This window comes from Ovis canadensis, chromosome 8 (genome assembly GCF_042477335.2).
Source record: "Ovis canadensis isolate MfBH-ARS-UI-01 breed Bighorn chromosome 8, ARS-UI_OviCan_v2, whole genome shotgun sequence".
NCBI lineage: Eukaryota > Metazoa > Chordata > Mammalia > Artiodactyla > Bovidae > Ovis > Ovis canadensis.
The window spans coordinates 20035070-20052031 of NC_091252.1; the positions used below are offsets into that span (position 1 = coordinate 20035070).

The 16962-nt window shown below is 35.2% G+C and overlaps 1 protein-coding gene across 4 annotated transcripts in view; it reads right to left on the minus strand.

Moving 5' to 3' along the window:
* Window positions 1–16962, minus strand: part of IBTK (inhibitor of Bruton tyrosine kinase) — a 100814-nt gene that overhangs the window by 53231 nt on the left and 30621 nt on the right. For 2 of the 4 annotated variants that reach the window (XR_011258754.1, XM_069598966.1), the window contains exons 5-13: window positions 14280–14390; window positions 12504–12674; window positions 10583–10700; window positions 10314–10494; window positions 8066–8189; window positions 6011–6188; window positions 3064–3238; window positions 1194–1793; window positions 138–224 (exon numbers count right to left, since the gene is read on the minus strand). Coding sequence is in view for 2 of the 4 variants with exons in the window: in XM_069598966.1 (XP_069455067.1) it covers window positions 138–224; window positions 1194–1793; window positions 3064–3238; window positions 6011–6188; window positions 8066–8189; window positions 10314–10494; window positions 10583–10700; window positions 12504–12674; window positions 14280–14390 (1745 nt within the window). In the remaining 2 variants the exon portion in view is untranslated. Of the gene's footprint in view, window positions 1–137; window positions 225–1193; window positions 1794–3063; window positions 3242–6010; window positions 6189–8065; window positions 8190–10313; window positions 10495–10582; window positions 10701–12503; window positions 12675–14279; window positions 14391–16962 lie in introns of all 4 variants that reach the window. The other 2 variants (XR_011258753.1, XM_069598965.1) reach the window with 1 other exon arrangement.

A 16962-nucleotide genomic window follows, 5' to 3' on the forward strand; every position in this document is an offset into this window, starting at 1 on the left:
ATGAAAAAGATCAATAAAGGTAAGAGGGTATCCACATACACATTTTGCTGCATACATGTGTAAATAAAGAAAGCTCTATTTCCAGTTAGGTCCCCAAAATCTAGAGATGAAAAGTTTATCTTCATTTCCTAACTTACCATTTTTTCTGATTTAGCTTTGGTTTACTACCAGTTTTCTTGGCAATGATACTAATTTCTTCATTTTCATATCTGACTCCATCTAACCTATCAAGGATAAAAAGTAACAATTGGTGACTATATTCCCCTACCAAAATAACAAAAATCCAACAAATGAGCCCACATCTAAACATGATTATATAATCTGTATCACCTAGAAGAGTATCTCAGCAAACCCCTACTCTGTGATAAAGAAGTCATACAGTCTCCTTCAATTTTACTTAATATTTAGAATGTGTTAAACATCATTACTGACAAAAAAAACAAGTGAAAGCTATGACACAAAATGCTTCATGGTTTCAATTAGAAAACATGATAAACTCTCCTCCCTTGGCTCCTGCCCCACAACTAAGGTTATATTGCCACAGGCAACATAAATACCTTAAAACTAGAGAATTCCAAAAAATCTGGTTTGTTAAGATGACAAATATTGTCAGGCACTGTACACATGCTTTATGACCAAACTACACCAATAACATAAGTTAAATATTATCCCTCTCATTTTATCTACTGGGAACTGAGGTTCAAGAAGTAAGAAATTTACCCTAGCTAGTTACACTGGAGCTAAGAGGCACATATAGGACTAACTCCAAAGACAGTACTCTTTCCAGAATACCACACTGCCTGCCACTCCAGATCCCTGTTACAGAGACACCATGAGAGTTCAAATCCACGAACAGCCTTCCTATCCTTTAATGTTTTAATCCAAGGAATCCTAGAGATAGCTTTAGCAGAAAACAGAGAAACAGGTCCCTGAAAAGAAAGAAACAGATCCAAACAGAAAGGGGAGGGGGAGAGAAAAGGAGAGAGAAAGGGAAAGTGAGGGAAAGAGAAAAGAGAAGGAAGATGAGGAGGGGATGGAGGAGGCCGGGGAGGGGAAGAGAAGGACCAAGATCAGCAGCAGGAACAAAGCCAAGTAAAGCTGAGCGGGGGGGGGGGGGGGGGGGGACAAACAGCAGACTTTCTAAAAGGAAGCTATAATGAGGGACATGAAGAGATACTAAGGAGGAGTCATACCTACTACTTAAATTACTGAAACCAAATTTCTTTGCGACATTTTGCAACAATTTTACAGGATCATCTTCCCCAACACTTTTTACTTTTTTAGAAGATTTGGATTTACTCTTCTGCTTTTCACTAATTGTATGAGCTTGATTACTTTTGTAAACTTCAAATGCTGACTTCTGATTATCTTCATGGGAACTCATTTTATTCGAATGACAATTTGGAGTGCCTGGATATCCTTCTGGTTTTCTGTTTAAATTTAGTCTTGGTTTGAAGCCATGAGTTAAAAAGTCGCAAGTATCTGTGTATATAAACTGCAAAAGGTATTCAAACAGGTCAGGATGAACCTTCTCTACCACAAAGAGATGGCAACCTGCAGAATCTTCATCTTTCCGGTAAACATCTGTGAAATCTAATGCGGTACCATCCGAAAGAAACAATTTCTGGAAAAAGTCAGAACGCACTGCCAAAATATATTTATGTGCAGGGAAGAGTCTACTGCCAACTTGAAATGTCACATCATGGATGTTGTCCATTTCATCCGTTTCCCTCAACAGCTTGCCAAACTCCTCAAAAAAGGATGAGGAGGACACAGTTGGAATTTCATAAAGGCTAGAAATGAAACAAAAATTATTTTCACTTTCAAAATAATGAAAAAAAAGAAAACACAAAAAACCAAGAGCATCCCTAGGCAATTCTCCTAAAGTATAATTTCTTTTTTACTTATTAAACTTAGAAAATCTTTCACTTGACATTTCCAATAAGAATATTGCATTTGACATTTCCAATAAGAATACTACATCTTATTCCAGTAAGAATAAGACATTTCCAAAAGAATAAATAATTTTAGATAACCCTTTAAATATTTTCTATTCCATTATGTATTTCCCCTAAACTAACACGACAAGAATTAAGTTTTCCTTTGAAAGGAGAGTTTTCTGTTCCTATAGGGAAACACTAGAACATAAATTGGAATGACTTTTGGAGAAATTTTTTAAATGTATTTTTTAAAGTATTACTAAAAACATTCAAAAGAGTTCAGTACAGTGTTCAACCTTTTCCTGTTTTATATTCTTTCATGTCACAAGTGGAGAATATATACAGAACAGCAAATAAATACTTTAGGTCCCAGACCCCAGAATAAGTTAGAAACTCAAGGAAATAAAGACAAATATACACACACACATCAGTCCATACCCCTGGCTCTTTCAGTACTGTAAGCATGCAATCATGCCTTACCAATCTACATTTCACTCTTCTCGGTAGGGTGACCGACTCCCCTGGTCTGCCTGGGACTAAGCAGTTTCCCAAGAGAGGAAACTTTCAGTGCTCAAGATGGGACAGACCTGGGCAAATCAGGAGGAATAATAATCCTGTCTCTAGGACTTTTCACCCTCTTCAGTAAGACCCTTGATATTTATCTTAAACCTGTCATCTCTGTACTAATGTGACAGAAGATTTGCACTGAGATTCACAATGCCCTCCAAATGACTCTGCACTACCTCTTCTATCATTTCCCACTGTACTCAATGGTCAGAAATTTTTGTAAACTATGTAACAAATATTTATATTTCTCAAAATCTGAGAACCTACAGGACATCACGAAGTACCAAAGACATCAATAAATTCTGTGTGCATGTGTACATACTACCTTCAATATCTTCAATAAATATCCATTTACAAGCTAAAACACTCATAATTTCCTATACAATAAATTCTACCTTTGAGTTAACCTAGGAATAGGATTATATGTCTGAAGTCTCTACAAGACTTGACAACAGCTATTCAATTAAATTTGTACCAGGAACTATTGAAAACAAAAGAAAACTCAATGACTGTTCCTTCTAAAAATGAAATTTAATATAGAGAAGTGTACATTTACCTTGTTTTAGGATCTGACTGCAAGACTGCAAAGTTGCATCCACTTGGATCTGTGCTGACACTAACAGCTCTATGGGCAAAAGTAAGTTTCTCAAGTCGAATTCTTTCATATACACTATTTATATCAGAGACACAAGACACATCTGGTGAGGAATTATGAAGGTTTGATAAAATCTCTGCTAAAAAGAAAAAAATAAACTTTCATTAATCAAGGCTTTATTGACACTTAAAATGATTTAGGAGTAAATGGAATAGAAAAACAATTAGGAGAATAGGGAAATCTTTCGTCTGTGTTAAGTCTTTTTGAAGAACTACATCTTTCTCTTCAACATAATTTACACCCTATATATTATTTGTCTGATAGAAGAAATTTTGGTGGGTTAATTCTTAATTATTCATGATTTTTTTTTAATTTTCTTTTTTCAATTACTCATGATTTTGTCCTCCACACTGCAACCAAAGTTGTCTAAAAGGCAAATACGATGTTTATACTACCTTTAAAAATTCCTCCGCTTCCATTAAAAATGTCATTTGCTTCCTCCCTTCTTCTCCCCTTCTTCTCCCCCTTCAGCACATATCTGACTGGCCACATGTGCTACGGTGATATGGTGCTTTTCAGTGTAGCCCTAGTAATACTGTGGTGAACAAGACAGCACGCCTCTACAATCGTGGAGTATACAATCAAGCCGAGAAGACAGACGCTAAACAAACGCGTTTCTCAGCACAAGTCAGATCAAGGATATGAAAGAAAAATATGGCATGTGCATGCAAGCAAATGTTTCTGCCTGCAGTATGAAAAATGCTTAAAGTAAATAAAGACAAAGAGATCACTGACAAAACTAAGAGTCCAGAAAAAGAATGAACACTGTAAGACTGAGGTTGTAGCAATGAAACTAGAGAAAGCAGAGATTTCAAAAATATTTGAGATGGAAGTGACAAAACTTGCTGACCAATCGGCTGTAGAGGGTGAGGGAAAATGGGGTGTGAAAGATAGCCATTCACTTAAAAACACTGAAAAGCAGACACATAAGCATGAGAACGTGGATTCAGCGTTAGACCACTAATTATGACGAAGACACGATTCTAAGGGCTCCAACACAAGCCAAAATGCCTCTGGTTACTCTCAAAGTCACTCTCTTTTACTCACAGGGATTTACTAATCTTCCTGACACTCAGTTATTCCAATTTCCATGTTCTTAAAAAACTTATTATGTGTAAATTAGTATCTGTCTCCATGAGCTGCAAATATTTATAAATGTATCTATTGCCCCTACAAACTCATGGCTGTCTGAGAATAGGGGCCCATCTTACATATTTTTGTATCATTAAAACCTAGCCCTATATCCAGCACATAGTAAATATACCTTAAATGTTTATAGACTTGCATAATCTATAAAGAAATAAAATACTACAAATCAATAAACTATCCAAAAATCATTCCTTTGTGGCTTTATAATTTTGAAGAATATGTTTATAACTTCCTGAGTAATTATAAATGTTCTTTATATATCTTTTAGCATATAATAACTGATTTGTTCATTCAATAGATGACTTAATGAGGGAAGGAAATATGCTGAATGCTAATGATTACAAATTAACCTTGATTTCACTGTGAGGATATAATGACTATATATCATGGTCCTTGCCATCTTATAATATGATAGGAGACCAACATTAGAAAAATTAATCACAAAGATAAATACATAAAAACAAGTAAAAATAAGCTACAAGATAAAAATACAAAGAGAACATTAAAAGTTAAACCGGGTAACCAAGTTTAAATAATTGCTGAAAACATCTCTGATGAAGCATAAATTAAGCTGAGATGTGAAAATCAGAAAAGGCCCTGGGACTAACCACAACTGGACAAGACTGAATACCTGAAGGTCAGAGTGTCTGGAGAGTGGTAATGAGAGGGAGAGAACTCAAGAGGAATTCAGAGATGCAGACAAGGGTCAGAGCAGGAGCCTTGTAGGCCGTGTTCAAGAAGTGAGGAAACCATCAAAAAGTTTTTAAACACAGGTATATTGGGATCAGATCTTAAAAGCTCACTCTGGTAAGAGAATAAAGAGAAACAGAGTTGAAAAAAGGAAATGTTTTTTGCAGTGACCATTTGATGTGACTTGGGCTAGGGTGGAAGGAATGAGACATGAAGAGGTCAATGAATTCTAGATTTTCTGGAAGAAAAAAAAATCAACAGATTACTAACTATGGATGAAAGAAAAACGCTGCTACTAGAGTTAAAGAAAGCAATGTTAAGCAATCCACAAGTTTGTAAATTCACAGTCAGAAAATCAAAAATGAACTATATAATGTAATGAATAACTCCTAGTTTCCATGCTAGCATCTTAAAGTTTTCCTTTATATTCATCAAGGAATGAATAAAACTCGCCTCTAATTATTCAGTAATTATTTAATAAAGCAACCTGTACTTTTAAAAATTCTCAGTGAATATAAAAACCTTATTCTTCCTGTAATCTTCCTCTAAATCCTAAACTACCTTATAAAAGTTTCATTTTATATATTCAAAAAACAAAACAAAAAAACCCCAAAACACCCCAAAGCATAAGCCATTCAATTCTCAATTTGGGGAGAAGGGGATAAAAAGGAATTTGGAAGATTGTTCAAATCCACCTGCAAAGTTTTTTGTTTTTAATTTTATACTGCTCTGTCCCTAGAGCCAAGGCTAGAGATTAGCAATACTCTGTTACTGATGGGAATGTAAACCACGATTTCAGGGCATACTGACAGATAGAAGGTTGAGAATTTAGGATTTAAGTGGATTGAATTCCCTTTGTTTACCTGCACACAGACAAACCAAAATCAAAAGAAGAGAGATAGAGGTAAAATCTAGTAACATTTGTCAGTTAAACCTAATAATAAGTAAGTATAAAATTAAACATTAGCTAGAAGGTACTTTTACATGCTATTTACATATATGAACTAACCTTTCTTTTCAGAACTCTTTCTTTTTTCTTCAAACCATTTCCCTCTAAATCCCTCTCCATCTCGTGTGACAAAAAGAATTTCATTTCTACTTAAAGCAATATCAGAAATGAAGACTTGGCGTGGATAGGCCCATCGACACTGCTTCATAGAACTGTTGACAGATCTCCAGCAAAATACCTAAGATAAAACCAAATTACAGTGGAATAGAAAGCAATATAGCAGCTGAGCAACCAAAAAATGAAATCAACAGATCTTATCTCAAAAACTAAGAGCTCTCAGTATGTTTCAATGTTCATTTTTCCATAGTAAAAAAATTTATAAAAGCCATGATGGTGTATCTTTCAGAAAATACATCAAGCAAACATGAAGCATTAAAAATGCTTCAAAGACACGTCTCTTAAGAAGTAATGTTCAGTGTTACTCATTTGGAGCAAACATATGCTACAATGTCTAACATACAATGTTTAGCATACAATATGCTAAAGAAAACCAAATTCTTAATGCCAAACCTTGAATGTCAGACTTAAGAGTAATATTTACAAGAATGAAAACCACCCTGCAAAAATCCAAACTTTACTCTCGAGGGGAATAAAAAATATGTCTGCATAACTCAAGTAAAACAAAATCTCAGAGACAGAACAGTCATCATACACTTCAGGTGCTTCCACGTGGTTCTGCCAGCGTTAGCACTCCCGAGAAATGGCCAAGGGGCTGTTGCTCAAGGACTGAAAATGACAAGAGACCAGATACTGGGCTTTCCAGTCTATCTAGAGCAGCAAGCCTTTTTTTCATCTACATCATAGACAGGCATTCCAAGCACGATTTCATTTGAAAAATTAATACTACTGATCTTGAAAAGCTCAATCTCCTCATAATTAAGAATCTTAAAGCACAGAATGGTATCAGCTGTTACCATCAGAACTTGTCTTGTCATTTTTAAAGTTACTAATTTTACAGGAAGTAAGTAGCCACATGAATAAACAAGCTAGATCTCTATTTATATACATGAATTATATCCCAAAGTCATATGTTTTTAATATTCAACTTTTTAAATGTAATTCTATGCCTCTGCTTCCTTCTTTTAGTACAAATTAGATCTCTAATTCTTAAAGATAGTTCCCTCAAATAAAATGATCAATCACAGAAGATGTATGCCTACAATGTACCAGTAGGTAGAGGTTTATGATTAATTCTTCAGTTTCTAAAATGTCAATTTTTAAAGCAACTTATAATACCTCAATACACTTATTGTATGTTTTTATTTTATAAACAAAAAGCAGATACCAATCTGTTTTTCCAGTCACAGTGTAAAACTTATTCAGTGTTTCTAATGTATAATACATATTTTTAATTGACAATTTTATCAAAGAAATGAAAATTACAACTCTAATTACTTAAATGAAAAGAAACAAAGAGAGGTTTTTATTTTGGCTGCAACAGGTGGCATGCAGGATCTTAGTTCCCTGACCAGGGATCAAACCTATGCTCCCAGCACTGGGAGTGTTGAGTCTTTACCACTTGACTGCCACGGAAGTCTCAGAGATTCTTTATATAGCGATCCAGAAATACATTATATTTTCTATATGACAGTTATAATCTCTGTATATATAATATTTTGTGTACATTTAAGATCAAATTTGAGAGAAAATTTCCAATTATTTATTTTTAATACTGCCAGCTTAGTTTTTTACTTTTTTAAAAGTTATATACCTCATATCTATATAATTTAATATCATTTTTGAATACTTAGTGTATATATCAAATAACTCATCAAATCCCTTACTTCTATTTTAAACACAATAAATGAAATTTTAAACTACAGTTTAACAACGCAGTACTACGCAACATGAAATGTCATACTTTCTTTGAAATACCAATTAGTATTTCAAGCCAATTAGTATTGGACATCAAAAACAAGTAGGGACAAAAACAAGTAGGGAAGCAAAAGTCAGTAGGAATCCACTATCATAGCAACACAGTTTTACATTATCAGGTCCTCTACAGCTGTCAACTGAGAACAAGATTACTAAGCTTTTGCATAAATATATACTCACCCTTCCAGCTCCATCCATTGCAAGAATGCAAATTTTTTGACCCCCATTTTCTTTCAAATGTTCAGGATCAACTTTGTATTCCATATGCCCCCCAGAAACAAGAACCTTTTTCAAGTTTAGTTGTCTGAATGAAAAAAAAAAAATTCTAGATTAACATGTTTGCTATAATATACCAGCTCAATTTTAAATACATTACTATTCAAACAATAATTTAGGGTGATTGCCGTGAAAGATAAAGTAAGGTGATTTGACCACTGGTATCCTTAGTCCCTCCTTTTATGAGTTCCCCTACACAATGACCATTTCTTTCTATGGCAAGTTTCTACCTACTCAGATATACATGCTATGTACCTAAAACCCCATGTGTTAACATACACATTCTCCCCAGATTAAGTAACTGGTAAGGCGAAAAAGCTCCTATATATTATCTGCATTCTTAATAGAAAAAATTTAAACAAAACAGAAATCCTTTCAAAACAAAACAGAAACCCTTATTTCAAATATGGACAACTTTAGATACAGCTACTATAAAAATAATTAGTATTGCTAATAACCCATCCACTAGTCAATTCATTACACATTTCATCATATCTACACATGTGATGCCTATGGCACTGTGTGAAATCTGCCTGCTACTACTCCAATGACTGTCCTCTCTTTCAGGTATTTTTAAATGTTTAAAAATATTTTATTTTAACATTTTAACTTATATTTTACTTAAAAAAATAAAAAATGTAAAATATTTTTTAATGTTTTTCTTTTCAAAATTACTACGCTGTAACAAAAGAATTTTCTTAGGCAAAACTTGGATGTAACATATTTATGTAACTTAATGTTGTCAGGGCAAGTTTTATAAATGCAAAGCAACAACAAATTCTTACATTCCATAGATCATCTCATGCTCAGAAAGAAACCTACATAACTCAGTTCTAAGAAACATGTTTGATCACATTTTCATATTTTTATAACTGAAATATGACCTTACAATTGGTAACTTTCCAGCTGTTAAACACAGAAGATAAGTTGTGTATATTAACAGTTGACATCTTCTGTTCATAATGGTATCTGTTCAGGAAGTTACCATCTCACTGACACTAGAAAAAGCACATTTTGTCGCATTTCAGTTCAAATCCCTGATTACTTTAAAAGTTGGCTGGCTACTCTCTAGAATTCCTACACATGCCTACTCCCACTAACTGAGCTACTGTACCTGTTCGAAGATCGATTTCTCTACTTGTATTTGTTACTACACTTATAATGAAATATGTAAACCAACAAAATAGTAGTCTGAGAACACTTTCTATAAAAGCATAATACTTTAAAATGATGCAACCAATATGACAAGCAAAAAATTACTGTCAAATCAGATATAGACTAACCAACTATATTAAATACTGAAAATGTATGAAAAATACAGGATTCTGCCCTTAACTTACTTCATAATGGTTTTTAAGCACTTGCTTCTAAGGTAATTCAAAATGAAGTAACAGATAACACATTACAAATATGGTTTATGCACAAAAGACAGAACTCCAGCTGACTCATCTCTACTTAAACCTTAAGTTTTATAATTCCCTGCTTTAACTGACTTTTTGATTAGACAGCCGACTACTTGTTTACCACATGCTACTATGACGACAGAGGATGAGATGGCTGGATGGCATCACTAACTCGATGGATGTGAGCCTGAGTGAACTCCGGGAGTTGGTGATGGACAGCAAGGCCTGGTGTGCTGCGATTCATGGGGTAGCAAAGAGTTGGACACAACTGAGCGACTGAACTGACTATAATATGTTATTACCAGATAAAAACTGGCTATATGAAAATATACCAATTAGGTATAAATACTTGGACTGAATAGAGGGTACAGAATATGATTAACAATGTTTTTAAGTAAATGTATAATGTATAAAGGCTATACATGAACCAAAGATGATTGTGTCACAAACCAAGAATTATGATTAATCTAGTTCTGTGCACCTGAAGCATAAAAAAGGGAAACTTACAGGTCATGTTTAACCATATGTTATCTTAATTCAGAAATACTCTTTACAACCCTACAAAGAACTTTTATATATATTTACTGAACATTTGCCAAAAGATTATCATCTTAGGCAAAAACTCTTGATTTTCCCACCATTCAATGTTCCCATTTGACACTTCAGAGAATAACATAAAGCTGAAACTCAGATATTTGCTGGAAGAGTTGAATTATTAAGGTATGTTTCTTTCACAGAAATATACATACTTAGAAGCCAGCTTCTTGCACTGATAGTCTGCAAGTAAGTAAATGTCTCCCTTTGCGGTGACACAGACAGTAGCCCCATCACTAGCAGCAACCAAAGACAGAGTGATGTCCTTATGATGAAGGGCAGAGACTTGACGAGGAGCAGTTACACACTTTTCCCCATTGGGATCTAGTAAATAACCTAAAAAATTACATAAACAAACAAATCACAAAATACCCATTTTAAGAACACAATTTATTTTTCAGATATTGTCATCTGGATTTCTTACCCAGTTGTCCACCATTTAGTCCCATAGTGTAAACAGCTTCTCTAGTCCACAGCACGGTATGAAACCTGCCAGCTGCTACTCCAATGATTGTCCTTCCTTTCAGATACTTTGCCTGCATCTGTTCAAAAGACAAGTACGGCTTCACTTTATTATGTATCTATAACTAACAGAATTTTGCAAAAGATCCAGCAGACCAGGGTAGCAAATACAGGGCATACTTGCTGCCAGTAACCCCTTCAAGTGCTAACGACAGTCATCACCAATAGATCTCAGCACTAATACTGACTTCAACTCCTCTCAGAACATAAGACATTTTGATGCAGCCACCTTAAGTCAGCAGTTTTAATATATAAAAAACTTTATACAAACCAAATCATTAAACTTTTGTTAACAAGCAATATAAACAACAGGCATTCTGGTTCTTATTAGAAAACATGGTACTTTTACATTTGATATATCCTGAGTCTCTCAACAGTAACACTGCTGACAGTTTGAATCAGATGATTGTTGTGGGGGACTGTGTCATAGAAGGTTCAGCAGCATCCTTGGCCTCTGTCCACCAGATATCAATACCACTAACCCCACCCCTACACCCAGCTGTAACAACTAAAACTGTCTCTAGACACTGGCAAATGACTCTGGGGCACAAATCTGCCCTCACTTAAGAACACTGGATATGTCTGTAACAAGCCAGAGCTCCAAGATAGCCACACAAAGAGAATGAAAATGTGAGTAAAAGCTACCATTCCTAAAGAAGTCTACAATATGATTAAATATCTACAAATTCCACAGTTGGTTGAGGAAAATGGCTTCTAAGAAGTACCACAGATCGGAAACTACCTCTAATTATCTTGGAGTAATTACTATTGATTCACTAGCCATCCAGAATGCAAAAGCATTGGATTTTAAAGCTTTTATTAATAAAAAAAAAAAAGTATATCTAATAATCATTTTAAATCCAGAGAATTAAATCAGTGAAGAATTTTAATACCAGAAATGCAAAATTTTATGAGTTGAAAACACATGTGTTATAGATGATTCTGCTGCTGCTGCTAAGTCGCTTCAGTCGTGTCCGACTCCATGAGACCCCACAGATGGCAGCCCACCAGGCTCCTCTGTCCCTGGGATTCTCCAGGCAAGAATACTGGAGTGGGTTGCCATTTCCTTCTCCAATGCATGCATGCATGCTAAGTCGTTTTAGTCGTGTCGGACTCTGTGCAACCCTGTGGACAGCAGCCCACCAGGCTCCTCTGTCCAGGGGATTCTCCAGGCCAGAGTACTGGAGTGGGTTGCCATTTTCTTCTCCAGCAGATGATTCTAGTAATATATTAATTTAAAGCAGCAGTCCTGGCCTGTGTACTAGGTCCCTGAAGGTGAGGGAAGGCCACCTTCTGCTGGTAGTGGTACAGCAGAAAAAGGGACAATGGAAAACAGAACAGTGGCTTTCCAGCTTGCGTTCCCTCGAATAGACTTGCCAGGTGAGAATGCTGTGCAGAGACAGACTGACCATGAAGCCAATAAGCGTAAGCTTCTGGGGACCTTATTTGCATGGCCTCTTTTCTACTTATAAAAAATTTGTGTTTTTTTAAGGAGGGCCTCAAAATTAAGCTTCAAACCCCAAATATCTGGATCCCCCTCTGCTAAATATCTGGATCCCCCTCTGCTTGTGACCACTTGTAAGTAGAATCAAAGGCAGTTTGCTGCCTAATATCCCAAGTGCTTTCTTTCCTTCTCACGCCAAACAAATTTTAATTTGTACTATGCTCAGTTCCTCCTGTGAAAAATAAAATATATACCACTGAAGAAACACACACCATTGACTATAGGTAAAATAAGTTGCTCTTATCACCACCTTCTATCTTTTTGTCCATATAGGTTTTATGGCAATGGTCACATTATTGTTTAAAAAAGAGAAGTTTACCTGTCTGGGTACATTACAACTGGAAGGCGGAGGAATGAGTCCTAATTGATGAAAAATATTTAGACCAAATGTATAAACATATCCATCTTCAGTTAATACAACAGTGTGATCCTTAGCAGCTGCTACTTGAGAACAATTATGACCACTCAGTCCTTCCACAAGCCTAGGGACCTACAAAATAAAATTAACTTTAGTATATTACATTAACCATTTATATAAAATATACAAATAGAATCTGAGGATATTACATCCCAAATGACATGACTGCTGTATGGCTGTATCATTCATAGGCAAACTCTACAATTCAACAAGGAGGGGGATGAATTTACTAGGACACAGACATTGCTTTATAAATAAAATACAAAATCCCAGTAAAACATTTTAATAAAACAATTGGATTCGATAAATGATTTTGAGCCCTTATCATATATCATACACCAAGTGCAAATTTGTTTGGTCTGAACAAAGGGCACTCTTTAACCGAAGTATTCACTGGTGGAGTGAAGCAATAAATAAAAATACAGGAATCAACACAGCCCTTCAATGATTACCAAACAATATTATATTCCTTTAAAGTCATCTGTTCTGGGTTCAAATCTTAATCCAGCCATTTACCAGCTGCTGCTGCTACTGCTAAATTGCTTCAGTCGTGTCTGACTCTGTGCGACCCCACAGGCGGCAGCCCAGCAGGTTCCCCCATCCCTGGGATTCTCCAGGCAAGAACACTGGAATGGGTTGCCACTGCCTTCTCCAATGCATGAAAGTGAAAAGTGAAAGTGAAGTCACTCAGTCATGTCTGACTCTTAGCGACCCCATGGACTGAAGCCTATCAGGCTCCTCCATCCATGGGATTTTCCAGGCAAGAGTACTGGAGAGGGGTGCCATTGCCTTCTCTGCATTTACCAGCTATTTGATCTCAAAAAAATCTCTTAACTTCTCTCATTTTCTTCATCTAAACGCAAAATAATAGTATTTTGGATGATAATAAGATCAATATAAGGAGTAAATGAGTTGGTAAGCACAAAACAACCATCTCTGGCTCAGAGTAAACAACTGATAAATGAGTACTATTATTACTATTGTCATTATGTATAAAATGAGGATAATAAGGCTATAACTTCACAAGGCCGTTTAAGGCTTAAATCAAGGTAACAATACTAAATGGAAAGCATAAACAATGCCTAGCACATAATATACCATTCAAATAATAGAAGCAATTACCATAGCTTGCTCTCCTTTTTAAAGACCTCTTAATCGATGAATATGACAAAAGTCCCCTCAAAAAAAAAAAAAAACTTAAAAATAAACTAGTATTTTCCTGAATGTAATGATTATTAGGTTTTCCCAATTAGCTGACTCAATTTTGTGATTATATAATTATAATTTTTGTGAAAATATTGGCTCAATTTTTAGACCACAAATACCTTAATGAGAAGTTAAAAATGAATAAATCTTGGACTACAACAGGAAAAATGGTTTACAATTAGTAAACTCCTTTTAAAATTTCAACTATGGAAATATTTTAAAGCTTATTTTTATATACTATATCTCCTGACTCAATACTTGCTATAAGAAAAAATTTTTTGATGCTTTAGAATTTTATGTGTTTAAATCTTTATTTTAAACACAATATGCCAGGAAAGTAACTGATCTTTTAAAATCAATTATCAGTTGGTATACTATTTTCTCCTTTCAGTTAGTTAAAAAAAAAAAAAAAATTTAGTTAAGCGAAGCTTCCAATCTATCAAATTTTACCAAAGTTATTATTTCAATTACCAAGCATGTCTGTTCATCTCCATGGCCTAATCGTCCTCCAGGACCATGACCACAGGTGTAAACCTGCCCTTTCTGAGATAGAAACACTGAGTGAAATTTACAAAGCACCACCTACAGGAAAACAAGAGAATATCATTAAATGTCTGTATAAAATATCCTTTATTTTATAAAAAGAAATAACAGAATATTACTAATTGTTTAAGCTAGATAATGGGTACATCAGGATTCATTATACTATTCTCTCTACTTCATATCTGTTTAAAATTTTCTGAAATAAAAATTTAAAATATATACTGGTCTATTTTAAAACTATGTCTAAAAACACCAACAGATGGGAAAAAATAAATTTAGAAGGAATTAAGCACATGTAACCCAGAAGAGACTAAACAAAGGAAAATATAAAAAGTAACCAATTGTTTTCCAATTTCATAAAATCCCACACAACAAGAAGTGAACAGAATTAAATACGAAGTATAAAGATTACCAGATAGTGATATACTACTAAAGAAAATAGTAGAAATGCTGCAAGAATATTTTTTCAATATCACCTATACAGAGGGAGTGGTGGGTAAACAGTATGTCCTTTTTATATCTCTGAAATGTCTCAGTGCAGTTCAGTTCAGTCGCTCAGTCGTGTCTGACTCTTTGCGACCCCATGAATTGCAGCACGCCAGGCCTCCCTGTCTATCACCAACTCCTGGAGTTCACTCAGACTCATGTCCATCGAGTCAGTGATGCCATCCAGCCATCTCATCCTCTGTCGTCCCCTTCTCCTCCTGCCCCCAATCCCTCCCAGCATCAAAGTCTTTTCCAATATGTCAACTCTTCGCATGAGGTGGCCAAAGTACTGGAGTTTCAGCTTCAGCATCATATCATTACAAGACTTTAAATAATTTATACTGATTTTCAAGCTTTTTTCAAGGCATCATCAGTACATTCATTTTACCTAAACACTATTTAAAAATCCTTTTATCTTTAAAAAATTTGCATTTGTATTTCTTATGCTATCCATAAATATTTCTAACTTAGTACATTAAAAAAGGATTAAGAAATTTAAAAATCCTAGAATTGTTTATAAGAATATTATAAGCTGAACTGCAAGTGCTATTTACACATATCCTTAACCACTTGGCAAGTTCTGTAAATACTTTTTTATAGAAGTTGTTTTTTATAGAAGAAAGTTTATCAAAGACTCTAGGTCTTTGATTAAAGAAAAAAAGTCATTTATTTAGCTATACCACAAACATCTAGAAAGTCTAAAAATAAAATAAAAAACTGTATTCAAATTTGTAATACAAAGTTAAAATCTGTAAAGGAAATATTATTTTATGAAACTGAAATAATACATTTTGTTCAATCCTATATTCAACATTAGAGCACCTCTGTAATTTCCAACTTCCTTGGTGGCTCACTGGCAAAGAATCTGCCTGCCAATGCAGGGTTCAATCCCTGGGTAAGAAAGTGCCCCTGGAGAAGGAAACGGCAACCCACTCCAATATTCTTGTATGGCAAATCCTATGGACAGAGAGGAACCTGGCGGGCTATGGTCGACAGGGTCTCAAAAGAGTCAGACACAGCTTAATAACTAACAACAACATCAAACAACCAATGCCAGAGTATAAGACCTTCAACTTTAAAACCTCTGAATTTTTTAAAGAGGCAACTGATCAAGGATTTTCATCTTAATTATCAGGAATACATTAGGCTAATAACAATAATCTCTGTCCCACGGCAGTCAATTCATCTGGTACGACAGAACCAGCTGTTTTTCAGTGAGAAGTGCAGCTGTCTACATAACCAGGCATTCAGTAAACAGTGCCAAACACCTGTTTCCTTTTTTCTTACTAATTTACACTACTCTCCTCTCAAATCTATCCATAGTGTTTGCGTTTCAACCCTTATTTTGTGGTGAAAAAAAACCCTTTACATCCTTAATTTCTTCACAAAATACTTAAGTGTCCTTGTCTTAACTGAGATGTAGCTTTGTTTTCATGTACACTGTTTCATCCTTAACCCTACCAAGTGGAATATGCTCAATTCTTCTATATCCTTCTATGTATCTTAGAATCAGAAGGTACAGTCAGCCAGCCCATTTCCTGATGCCTCCATGACTCCTTCACATTTGTGTAAAAATCTCTGCTCCTGAAAAATTTTACCTCACCAAATCTGACTGTATCTTGTACCAAGTCAGAAAAGGAAAACAGGAGCCTTTCTAAGTGCCTCAACTCTGATCAATCATTCGTGGCTGCTGACAGGTGAATTCTGAGGACTTGCTCCAATTCACTTTAAAACAGAGACGCAGGGAAGAAGAGAGTGGGACTGAAGGAGGAGGGCAGAGGAAGTGTGCGCTGTGATTGAGCCACAGTATCTACCAAAAGCTCCCTCACGTTCTCTAGAGACTCTGACCCCAGGCTTAAGACTCTGGTCTGTCCCAAGTGCTTTCAGCATCCTCCATTCCTTCCCAGTCTTTGTATTAACAGACGGCTAGCCAGAATCAGGACACCCGATCTGAAGAACTGAGCATATTCCACTTGGTAGGCTTAAAGGATGAAACAGTACACACAAAAACACAGCTCACTTCCGTTAAGACACGGACACTGAGTACTTTGTGAAGAAATTAAGGATGTAAAGGATTTTTTTTTTTTTACCACAAAGTAAGGGTTGAAATACAAACACTATGGAT